This window comes from Balaenoptera physalus (assembly GCF_965194825.1).
Source record: "Balaenoptera physalus genome assembly, chromosome: 2".
Taxonomy (NCBI): Eukaryota; Metazoa; Chordata; class Mammalia; order Artiodactyla; family Balaenopteridae; genus Balaenoptera; species Balaenoptera physalus.
The window spans coordinates 79506598-79518769 of NC_138883.1; the positions used below are offsets into that span (position 1 = coordinate 79506598).

The 12172-nt window shown below is 35.6% G+C and overlaps 1 protein-coding gene across 4 annotated transcripts in view; it reads right to left on the reverse strand.

The window, feature by feature from the left end:
* Positions 1 to 12172, reverse strand: part of DPH6 (diphthamine biosynthesis 6) — a 306643-nt gene that overhangs the window by 193092 nt on the left and 101379 nt on the right. For all 4 annotated transcript variants that reach the window (XM_082452408.1, XM_082452409.1, XM_082452410.1 and 1 more), the window contains exon 5: positions 11177 to 11295. In XM_082452408.1, coding sequence (XP_082308534.1) covers positions 11177 to 11295 — 119 coding nt within the window. The remainder of the gene's footprint in view (positions 1 to 11176; positions 11296 to 12172) is intronic.

Consider the following 12172-nt stretch of genomic DNA (forward strand, 5'->3'; position numbering starts at 1 on the left):
GGCCGTTTCTAGATGTAGTCAGTCTCCTGGAAAAGAGCTCCCTCTAGTGTCTATATTTGGACTAGCAGGTTCTTTTCACCATGAAGAACTTCCAGGAGCATTCCATATTTTGGTCTGATGTAGTACCGCAAGACCAGGATCAAAAATCCCTACAGAACATCTTGTACAGCAGAGGCAATAGTAATCAACCCACAACATGTGTTATGACCACGGTACATTAGTGGCATTTGTACAATTTAGGAAAATGGCTTGTACACAAAAATAACGTTAAGCCCCGTAAGATTATCAATTGGTGTATTATACCAAATACAGCTCTGCCTGGGTGTCACAGGTTTTCCATAAATGTACTTTGCATAACTCCAGAGAGAAGTTATAAGTAATATCAATTCATTATATCTCTACCAAATCCATCTCCCTCAAGGGTTGTGTTCCAATTTCCTTAAATGAAGTCCATTACATTCACATATTCTGTATTTGAAGGACTAGACTAAGCTACGGCAGGCAGTAAAAATCTGCTCTCCATTATACCTAGGTAGATGTCTTAGCAACATATTGTTTTGCTTTATGCCCACAAAGAGTGCAAAAGCTCTACAGTTCAGAATCCTCCACCTACATAATTCATTAGCAATAATCATCAGAAAAATGATCAGAATGGTAGCTATAGACAATAAACCAATAACTGAGTGGTAACTGTAGTAAACTACCCCTACACTGAACCATCAATTGGAACACTGTCATTTTGTTGCTTCAAATTATCTAGGTAAAATCTTCACGTAGAGCTCATATATCAGCAACTTCCCTTCTCTGCAGAAAAGAGGTCCAGAGTTTTCCCTCAACATAAGTTAAGTAGTCAGCATCAGATCTGAGAGGGATGCCTAAGAGTGTTATTCTCTAGCTCAGAGGCTCTGGCACGGAGGTCACATGACTGCACTCTGCCACAGAATTGTAATCTACTTATAAGTGCTTTTCCATCTCCTCTGATTCCCTCCATTTCCATTTATTACCTGTTTTGACCCATACCCTTTCCCCTATGATTGGCCTTTCTGGCTCAGTAGATGTATTATAAACCCACAGGGGCAGTAAAAACAGCAGCCTTGTTAGCACTTCTCCTTGGACTGACTCGCAGGCTGATGTTACAGGATTTGACAGAAAAAGAATCACAGGACACATGGCCCTGTGTTTAGAGATAGGCCTTGATTTATCTCTATGGGTGAAGCTATGAAATACCCCTAACAGTCTTTAAGAATATGCACTGTCAAATTTAGTAGTATTAATATTGTGTTTTGTGCATTGATAACACTTTATTTTGGTACATGTAACTTTAAACTCAGGCCTGGGACCAGTATAGATCAGGCAAAACAAAAGAAAAAATTTGTGAAATAGGAAAAATATATAGTTGTGCACTTGCATCATCTCCCATCACCTCATTCCTACCTCCCAATCCTAGAACCCTTGCCAGTAGAGTCTTGGCATTACTTCCTATCATAGTCAATATTAGCACAAAATAATTTAACTAATTAAGCTAACCATAAATCTTTTTTTTTTCCTTACCAGCCACTTTAATTAACTAGTGCATCAATTCCCCATTCCAATTTTCAAATACATCGCTGCTCTAAGGATGCTAACAAATGTAGTAGGTCCATGAGATATTTCTTGCCCATTTCTGTGTATTTATAGCAGTGAAATGTACACAATGGTCAGAATATACTGAAGTGGACCAAAAGATGGGGAATTGGTTGCTCCAAGCTTTAACTGTACTTCCCAATGTTGCTTAAGTTGAATAAGGCTTAGTGTTGAATAGGCATCATCTTAGTTAACACTCATTTGCAGTCTCTTGGGGCTTCTGGTAAAGGTCCAATATAATCTACTTGACAGTTAATATGCCAGGCCTTGTCTTTGGGAAATTTTATTCACTGCTCTGTTTATTTTCATTTTTAAAATTCACTTTAAAATAAAATTCACCAATTTTAAGTTTCAGGAAATATATACAGGCATGTAGCCACCATCATAATGATATGGAACATTTCCACCACTCTAAAAAGTTCATGAGAGAAGTTGTAGGCTGTTCTTTTCCTGCTTTACAGTTAGTCTTTCCCCCAACTCCCAGCATCTGGCAACCAGTTATTTACCATGTGCCTGTATAATTTTCTATTTTCAAAATGTCATATAAATGGAATAATTAAAATACGAAGCTTTACTTGTATCCCACTATTGTGATGCGTTGCAGTTTTATTTTCATTCAATTTAAATACTTTCTTCTTTGACTCGTGGGTTATTTAGAAGTATATTGGTTAATTTCAAAGCATGGGGGATTTTCCAGATATATCTGTTAATTTTTGTATATTCAGAGAACATACTTTGTCTGATTTCAGTATGATGACATATACTGAGACTTCTTTTATGATCCACAATATGGTTTATCTTGATGAATGGTCCATGTGTGCTTAAATGTGTATTTTGCTGCTAATGCATGAAGTGTTTTATGAGGGGCAAGTAGGGTGAGTTGATTGGTAGTGTTGTTCAAACTTTCTATATCCTAATAATTTTCTGTCTACTGTACCTGGTTTAGCTATTACTGAAAAAAAAAAAAAATGTTGAAAGCTCTGTGTATAACCGTGGATTTGTCCAATTCTCCTTATATCAGTTTCATGTTGTGTATCTTAAGGCACTGTTATGGGTGCACAGATCTTTTAGACTGCTATGCTCTCTTGATAAATTGACCCCTTTATCACTATGAAATGTCCCTCTTTATCCCTAATAATACTCCTTGTTCTAAAGACTACTTTGTCTCTTATTAATATAACCATCTCAGCTTTCTTTAAATTAGTGTTACCATGGAGTATCTTTTTCTATCAATTCACTTTTAACCTATTTATGTCTTTACAATTAAGGCAAGTTTCTTATAGAAAGCATTTAGTAGAACCTTCTTTTTCATTTTTTAATTGAATTTGCAAATCCCTTTTAATTGGAGGTGTTTGAATAATTTACATTTAATGTAATTATTGAAATGATTAAGTTTAAATCTACCATCTTATTTTTTGTTTTCTATTTTTCTCATCTGTTCTGTTTGTTTTTTCCCTTTCTTGACTTCTTTTGGATTATTTTACAATATTCAATTTACTCTCCTATACACCTGTTTTATTTTTTAGTGGTTCTTTATGGTTTACATTTTACAACTGTAAGTTATCAGTCCACAATCAAATAGTATTATATAATTATGTATAATTTAAGAATCTTACACATTGTAACTTCATTTCACTGTACTTTCCCCCTTATACTATTTGTGCTACTATAATTATATATCTACTTCCCATATAAACCCCACAACTCACTACCATTATTTTTGCTTTAAGTAATCTAGCTTATCTTTTTAAAAGTTAGGAGAATAGATTTAAAATTTATCTACTCTATTATTTCATTGCTCTTTATCGCCTTGTAAGATTCAAATTTCATCAATCATTATTTCCTTCTGTCCAAAAAACTTCCTTTAATATTACTTGAAATGCAGATCTAAAGGTGATGAATCCCTCAATTTTTGTACATCTGAGAATGTCTTTATATGGTCTTCGTTTCGCAATTTATTTTTACTGGGTATAAAATTCTTGGTGACTTTTATTGATTTTCAGTACCTTAAGATATAAATTCATTGTATTCCATTTTGGACAGCTTTTGAGGCAAAGCCTGTTGATTTTTTTATCTTTGCTTTCTGTATAGAATTAATTTTTTCACATTGGCTGCTTTTAAGATTTTCTCTTGACCACTGGTTTTCAGCAATTTGATGATAATGTGCCTTGTGATTTTCCTCATGTTTCTTCTGCTTGGGTTCATTGAAATTTTGGATCTGTAGATGTAGAGTTTTCATCAAACTGGAAAAATCTTTTGCCCATTATTTCTCCAAATATTCTCCCCATCCTATTTCCTAGGACACTACACCTAAGTCAGTCTGCTTGTTATGGTCCCACAGCTCACTGATACTGCGTTAATTATTTTCAGTCCTTTTTTTCCTCTATGCTTCATTTTTGACAGATACTATTTGTCTTCCGATTCACTCATGTTTTCTGCAATGTCTAATTGCTGTGTATTGTTCATTTCAGATAAGGTATTTTTGAAGTAGTAGTTGGGCTTTTTTATATTTTTTATTTCTTATCATAATCATGTTTTCCTCTAGTTTTTTGAGCATTATGATCATATTTATAAGAGCTGTTATAACTTCCTAGCCTGCCAGTTCCAAATCTGGGTGTATTTTGATTGATTTTTCTCAGTATTAATCACATGTTCTTGCTTCTTTGCATGCCTGGTAACTAAGACGCAAGGCATTATGAATTTTATACTATGTGTTGGATTTTATTATTTTTCTTTAAATAGTTTTAGATTTTTTTCTGGCATAAGTTAAGTTATTTGAAATCAGTTTGATCCTTTTGAGGCTTGCTTTTAAATTTTGCTAGATCAGGTTCGTAGCAGCCTTTAGTCTAAGGCTCATGACTACTAAGGTGATACCTGTTTGAGGACTCTACCTGATATCTCATGTATGATGAGGTCTTTCCACTGGTGGAAACATGGATGTTTCCAGTTTTATGTGAACTCTGGAAATTGTTCAGCCTACTGTTTTTTGATGATTCTTTCTTCAGCTGGAGGTAGCTCCCTTTCACACATATGCAGATCCATACTCTGCCGAAGACTGAGGGAAGCTTTCTATAGGTCTACAGAGGTTTCTCTCCATGAAGATCCCTTCTGTCTGGTATTCTGTCCCACAAAATCTCAGCCCTTGGTTTCTCTGAATTGTGATCTCTGTCTCCTCAGTTCAGTGAAAACTGCCTGAGCTCTCTTTGGGTTCTTTTCCCTTATGCTGCAGTGTAGAAATTACCTCCAGGCAGTTAGCTAAGACAATTGCAGCACTCACCTCACTCATTTTCCTTCTCTTAGGGATTACAGTTTGCTTGTTTTAGCTCAGGTCTCCACTCAAATTCAGATTTCTTTATGGTGGTTCTGTGAATAGGGATGAACAGGATTCCTAAATGATGAATATGTTTTTGCCTAAATCCAAAAGCCCTTCTAGTCTTAGATTCTTGTTTATTAGTGAATTCTGTGGAAGATATCAACTTAATTCTCACATTTTGAGGAACGTCCCATGGTTGCTCCAGCCCATATAATTCTCAGGAAACTCAAAGACTGAGCTAGCCCTTGAATTTCAGCTGGATTTGTCAGCCAGCCTCTGTTTTTCATATATATACTATAGTTCTTAACTCCTCCTGAGTTTCTTCCTCTGAAGAGGCAATTCTCACGATTTTATCAATGCAATGCACTAACTTGGTTGGTATTAATGTTTTTCAAGTCCAAGTCTTACCTCACTGGATTGTGATGATGAATTTAAACATCACAGTGGCAGCACAGTAAATGTATATTGAGTTCCAGTCCATGAGAATGGAACATATTGTACATGGATGGACTCTGAAACTGGTATTGTAAAGTAGGTGTTGGTCAGGGCTCTAATGGCATACTAGTCCCCCTGGTCCTTTTGCACTTCCTGTTTATAGTCTTTTTATATCAGGTACAGCTATAGCAATAGGAAGAACTACCTTGTATAATCCTTGATTGCATATTGTTAACCTCCAGGAACTAGCCAGACTAGGTGATTAAAAATGATCAGTGATCTTCTATTGACCTCCTGGAATCCTTATTGCTTAATGTTCACTACTAAGAAGGGCCTGGGCAATTCCAAAGGTTTCCATTTAGCATGGCCAGTTAAACCAAAATGAAGGGACAGACTTAGTACACATCCCCTGTAAAAAGGGTAAGGGCAACTTATACTATTCACACATAATATCCATACCAATTATGCATTCAGGTAAACATGAAATGACCACAGGAGAAGCTCAAGAGTTATATTTTCCAATTTTTAACCTTAGCCCTACTTTGGTTTTCTCCACTACAGCATTCCTATATACCACAAATTTCACCCTCAGCCTTTCAGTGCACAATTCTTATCTTTCATAGGGACTACATAGGATACTGAGCCCAGTATCTAACTAAAAAGTTCTGCATTCCACCCCAACAGTGTATGTAGCCTAAGATTCCCTGCTAGGGATTGGGCAAACAGATCTGACTTCTCAGTGTTTTTCAGATTCTACGGCTTTCTGAGAGAATAAATTCAGTCCCCTTTTTATTTTCCACTGTAAATCATGATCCTCATAATTGGGCTAAATTTCTCCAGAACAGATAGAATGAATTTGCTGAAGCATTTTAAAAGGTGGTGCCAGAATGCCTCTCCCATTTCCTAAAGCTTAATAGTGCTTTATTAGATCCTTAGTAAAAACTCCATCAATTTCCTACTTTGTCAACCCATTTTTCAGAAGTCATCTAAACAACTCCACCTGGTTGAGCCAGTTACTGTTCTCCTATCTTTTCATTTCTCTCCTTTTTGCCTCCTTTCTTTTGGATAGCTTGGTAGTTTTTCACAATGCAGCCCTATGCATGGTAACTAAGCCAGCAGATCAGTTACTGCCCTGAAGAGTCTCTTGGCTTCCCAAAAGCAATGTTTTCATGATGACCGACTCGCATGACTTCATCATTTGTGCCAATGGCATCAAATTATGTGTCTCCCTCTGGTCTTAATAAAGCCAGTCTAGGGTTAATTGTAACTCATACCATTTCTATTATTGCTTTGGAAGGAGTATTCCATTTGTAGTTCAGGGAAGGGGTGAGACACCTACTCTTCTCAGGGTAAGATTGCCAAATCCCAACCATAATGCACTGTAGCAGGTTAGTTGTCATACCGTTCAGAAGTATACAGAATGGACCGTCGTATCATCCATCTGCTCAACCTAGATACTCCTTTCCATTCAACAATGTCTAGAACAGTGATATGGCTTCCTGATTGTTAATTCTAAAAATCCATGTCAATAATCATTCCCCAGGCTTCTGCGGGTATTTTCTGTAAAGAGCACTAACTCTTAAACAGAATACTGTTAGCATTGAGTAGTCACCTGAGTTTGGTCTCCAACTACCTGTATGGTATTTCTACTGATCAATTTAGTTACTTTGTTAGCAAATATATATGGAAGCAGAAGGTTTTCCAGTGATGGGTAAAGATAGTCTCAAGCTTTTTCTCCAACTACTATCTCTTTTTTTGTTGTTTTTAAACTGCCCTGCTTTTACTGGGGCTGCTAACAATAGTTAAGTCCTCATCACCATTTTCTACCCTTTCTTTTCTTGCCAAAAGGTGTCTTATATATCTGTGGGTCTGAAAAACAAAATCCCACTGACTAGGCCAATTTGCAGTAACAGAAGACTGTACTGTGAAATCAGACTCATACAAACCAGAGACCTTACCTAGTATCAAGCTTTACTAATAATTCCAAGGATACAAGCAATCAAAGGGCCAGGTGAAGCAGGGAGAGGGCCAGAACTATGCGTGAAGCCCTCCAGGTGTTTTCTGGTCACACTGAACCTGCCGTGAACCAGGTCAACAGGTCAGGTCTCTAAGCAATGCATGTAGCTTACATCACTTACACAGAAAATAGCTACCTCAGTCATAAAACATCTTGATTGATTTCCTATTCAGATAGTTACATACCTTACATGACATGTTCCAGGGAGCCATGCCCCCAAACCCAAAGATTCCAGGTTTGTTTACCAAAACCAACCATAGCAACCAGATACGTCCTGCTAAAGGCAGTTTAAAGATAAGGACTCTTCCCCACTAGTAAATATCATTAGTAATTTTGTTTTGTTTGTTTATTTTTGCCATGACATCTGTAATTAATGTTTATAAGGAGATTATATGAGTTCTTCCTTTTCTTCCAGGGGACTTACCCCAGTTACTGGAAAGAATGGGTTACAGACCTACTACTTGATCTTTTGTTCCCAGTAATTATGGGATCTTCTAATCAATAACATCTCCTATGGCCTTGAGAATCAAGAATATTTTTCACTGTGGAAGAAAGCACAGATGGAAGACAGAATAATTACAGTCCTTATATAGCCCTAAATCTGATTTCAAAATATCATGAACTCCTGAGGTTTTACATATACACATACATATATATCATTCCCCATTAAAAAAAAACCCAAGGTCTTCTTAAAGAAAGGGATGTTCTAGGTCTGGGGCAGAAAATGTACAAAATGACACTATATGTTCATAGCAGTACTATTTATAATGGTACCAAACTAGAAACTACCCACAGGCTATCGAAGATAGAATGGACAATTCAACTGTGGTTTACTCCTACAATGGAACACTACACTATAAGGAGAAATGAGCAAACTACTGCATCATTCAACAACGTGGATGAATCTCATAAGCATAATGTTGAGCCAAAGAAGCCAGACACAATGGAGCCTATGCTCTATGATTCAGCCATATAAAATTCAAAAACAGGAAAAACGAATCTACAGTATTAAGTATCAGAAGAGCTATTACCTCTGGGAGGGCAAGGCAAGTATTGACTAGGGAGATATTAGCAATATTCTATATCTAGATTTGGGTGTTGATTACATAGATATGTTCACTTTTTGAAAATTCATCAAGTTGGACACAAGAATGCAATTTTTTGTATTTATGTTATACTTCAATAAAAGGTTAATTAAAAACAAAACAAAACATGAAGTAAATCTACATTTATTGACATGGAAAAAAAAAAATCTCCAAAACATATCGTTGAGTGAAAAAAGGCAAGTTGCCCATCAATACACTGAGTAAGATACTCTTCATATAATTTTTCTATGTAGAAGTACTATGATTGTTTTATGGCTTTTTAAATATTACATATACACATACCAAAAAAGTGATTAAAAAGATGATCAGCATCACTCTGGTGGGTATCTCTGGGAAAGGGAATCATTGGCAGCAGAGGAGCAGATAGAAAACACATCAAATCTTTTCTGTAACCATGAAAATTTAACATTACATGGCAAGAATGTTTTCATGTAATACTCATACAATTAAAAATAAATATTTCTAAAAGGCAGGATTGTTCTTAAGTCCAATGTGGAAACACTTCTTTAAATAAGTCTAAAAACCAGAAACTCCTTTAAGCACTAAGCCGTTAATGTGAAAATTTCACGAGTTCACTCACGCCTGCAAGACACCAAGGTTGTGTAACACAATTATTCGAAATTTGTTTTTATACGTCCATATAGAATCAACCCTTTTATAAGACCATTCCATAATCTCATGGGCCACAAAACTTTGCTGACCCCCTCTGTGAATGGAAAGGTCCTATTGTCCCATTTTTTGTTTAAAACTTTTTCTGAAAATTTTAAAGTGTGTGTGGGGGGAAGCTTGGAAACCTATATTGCATCATTTATGTTTGCGTCTTTACAAGGAATGTGCCACTCAACAAATCTTTCTTTAATAGTGTTCTTGAGAGTAACTTTCATCTTTGCACACCTATAGGCAATCAATAGAAACTGTGCTGTAAATGTTCAAATTGGATCTATACTTTTGTCATTGGGATGTCAAGGACAAATTATCTCAGTTTCATATTTTAGCCAAAAGTTTAATACAGTTAATCACCATCCCCAACCTTTACAGAGGGGCACACACACATCCACACACACAAATGAAAAGACAAGCAATATCAGCCACATACTATAATAAAGGTGGCAGTAAGGTCATATTCTATTGCTCTGTCTTTCTAACAGGGCAGGATCTCTCAGGGTTCTAATCCATTCCATTTTCTAGTAGTAAAAGGGACAGAATATGTACTGTCCAGTGAGGTGTCACATGAACTTCATTACAGAACTATGCAATCTGAGAAAATCCAAAAGAGAGCGAGCGACAAAGAAAGTGATGAAAGAGCATATTCTGTATACATTCATATAGAAACTCATATGACAAATATATCTGTATTGAGAACTTCAATCATAAGAGTTATTGAGCAACATTTTCTCAAAAATGAGAACACAACACCACCTCAATGTTTTTCTTTTTAACAGCTAAGGAGATCAACTGCATGTTCTCTAAATGAGGCTTTCCACTAAAGATAACACCTCAACTTCCACAAGAAGAGAGCAGCTTGGTGTTTACCAAGAAGAAATATTATGGAATCTTCCTTTTAATGCTGTTTAAAATGTGAATTCATCTGTGAAATCTTCCACAGCTTTGGACCTTGTTATTTTAGAGATCAGCAAGGTGAACACTCTCAAATGAGGTACATGTTTTAGGCTTTGAGAACCCTGAGGCTCCAGGGCATTTACTGTAATAGGTTCATGAAATAAATGAATTGGGCTCAAATCCCATGGTTTCTTGAAAATGAATATAATTATAAAAATTCAAAGCAACAAATTAAATGTGTTTGTATGTAATATCCATTTTTGAATCAGATTACCACCTGCCTCTTGTGTCTATGCTAACTGATCAAACGACATTTTCTCAAACATGAATTTCTCATCATCCTCAACAAAAACCCACTACGCGGCTTATTTCTGATACCACAAACAAAGACAATCCTTCTATTTCAGCATTATTCAAAGTATGTTAAAAAAAATACAAGGAAAATATCATGTGTTATACCAAATACAGATTTTAAAAAGCTTCAAAAAAAATCAAACTATATTTTCTGTTTCCTATGAATATGATTTCCATATCTTATAAAAAGAACTTAAATTGAAGGACCACAATATAATACCAGTTTTAGAGGTAGTTATATACTAAAAAAAGAAAAGAGGCTCACTATTAATCACTTTGGTTAATAATCAAAAGCCCATTTTATAGTAATCTTTTATTTACTTATTTTTATATATTTATTTTTGGCTGTGTTGGGTCTTCGTTTTTGTGTGAGGGCTTTCTCTAGTTGTGGCAAGCGGGGGCCACTCCTCATCGCGGTGCGCGGGCCTCTCACTATCGCGGCCTCTCTTGCTGCGGAGCACAGGCTCCAGACGCGCAGCCTCAGCAGTTGTGGCTCACGGGCCCAGCTGCTCCGCGCCACGTGGGATCTATCCCAGACCAGGGCTCGAACCCGCGTCCCCTGCATTAGCAGGCAGAGTCTCAACCACTGTGCCACCAGGGAAGCCCCAAAAGCCCATTTTAAAACTTCCCCTTACTCAATTTTTTCAGCTTGTGACTCCACATTTTTATATTCTAAGTCATTCTTCCTTTTTACTTGTAATTGCTTATTAGTGAACTCAGATTATCTGTGTGGTAACAGACAGCTCCCTTGGAATTCTGGTTACATACCTAGAGCTGCTACTTTGATGATGATTGCTTGAACGTTAGATGATATCATCTCTCGGAGCAAATCTTCCTGGTTTCTTTGCCAAAGGTAAGCTAAAGGCTGGAGATTAAGCCTTTTACACCTATAACATAATTTTAAAAAAATCAGATGATATCTTAATGTTCTATACTTGGACCCACAGCAATTACTTTGATTTTAAACATACTGCTTCTCTCAAGGATTTTAGCATATAAAATCCTTTTAAAAACATGTTTTGCATAATGAAGTTTATATATACAACATAAATATATTTAATTTCCATGGGCTATGCATAAACAGATAAAAATGAAATCTCCAGGCAGATTAGAAATATTAATTTTAGTAAGACTCTAAGTTTAGAAATCTATGCAAAAAAGCTTCCACATGCTAATGGATGTTTATTCTTGTTTTAGAACTTTCTTGGGTATCAAAATTGTGAAGCACAGGCAAATACATTTATCCTAATAAAATAATTATATATTGATTACATTTATAATACCTATGGTTATATGAATTATTCTTATCTAATAACTGAAATTTTTTTTAAAGAATTTGACTCTGAGAGGGGGAGGGATAAATTAGAAGTATGGGAGTTAACAGATAAAAATTACTATACATAAAATAGATAAACAAGGGTTTACTGTATAGCACAAGGAACTATATTCAATATCTTGTAATAACCTATAATGGAAAAGAATCCGAAAAAAATATATACGTGAATCACTTTGCTGTACACCTGAAACTAACATAATATTGTAAATCAACTATACTTCAATAAAAAAGAGAAGAAAGGTAAAATAAAGATATGTTAATACAAACAAAAAGAATTAAGAAAAAGCATAATCATAAAGACAGCAAAAAAAAAAAAATTCGACTGAGTGAAAAGAAAATAGTAAGAACAAAAAGTACATTCATTGAATACCTAGTATGCTGCAGGTATTGTACTACGTATTTTACATTATGTTGCTGTAGAAAGAATG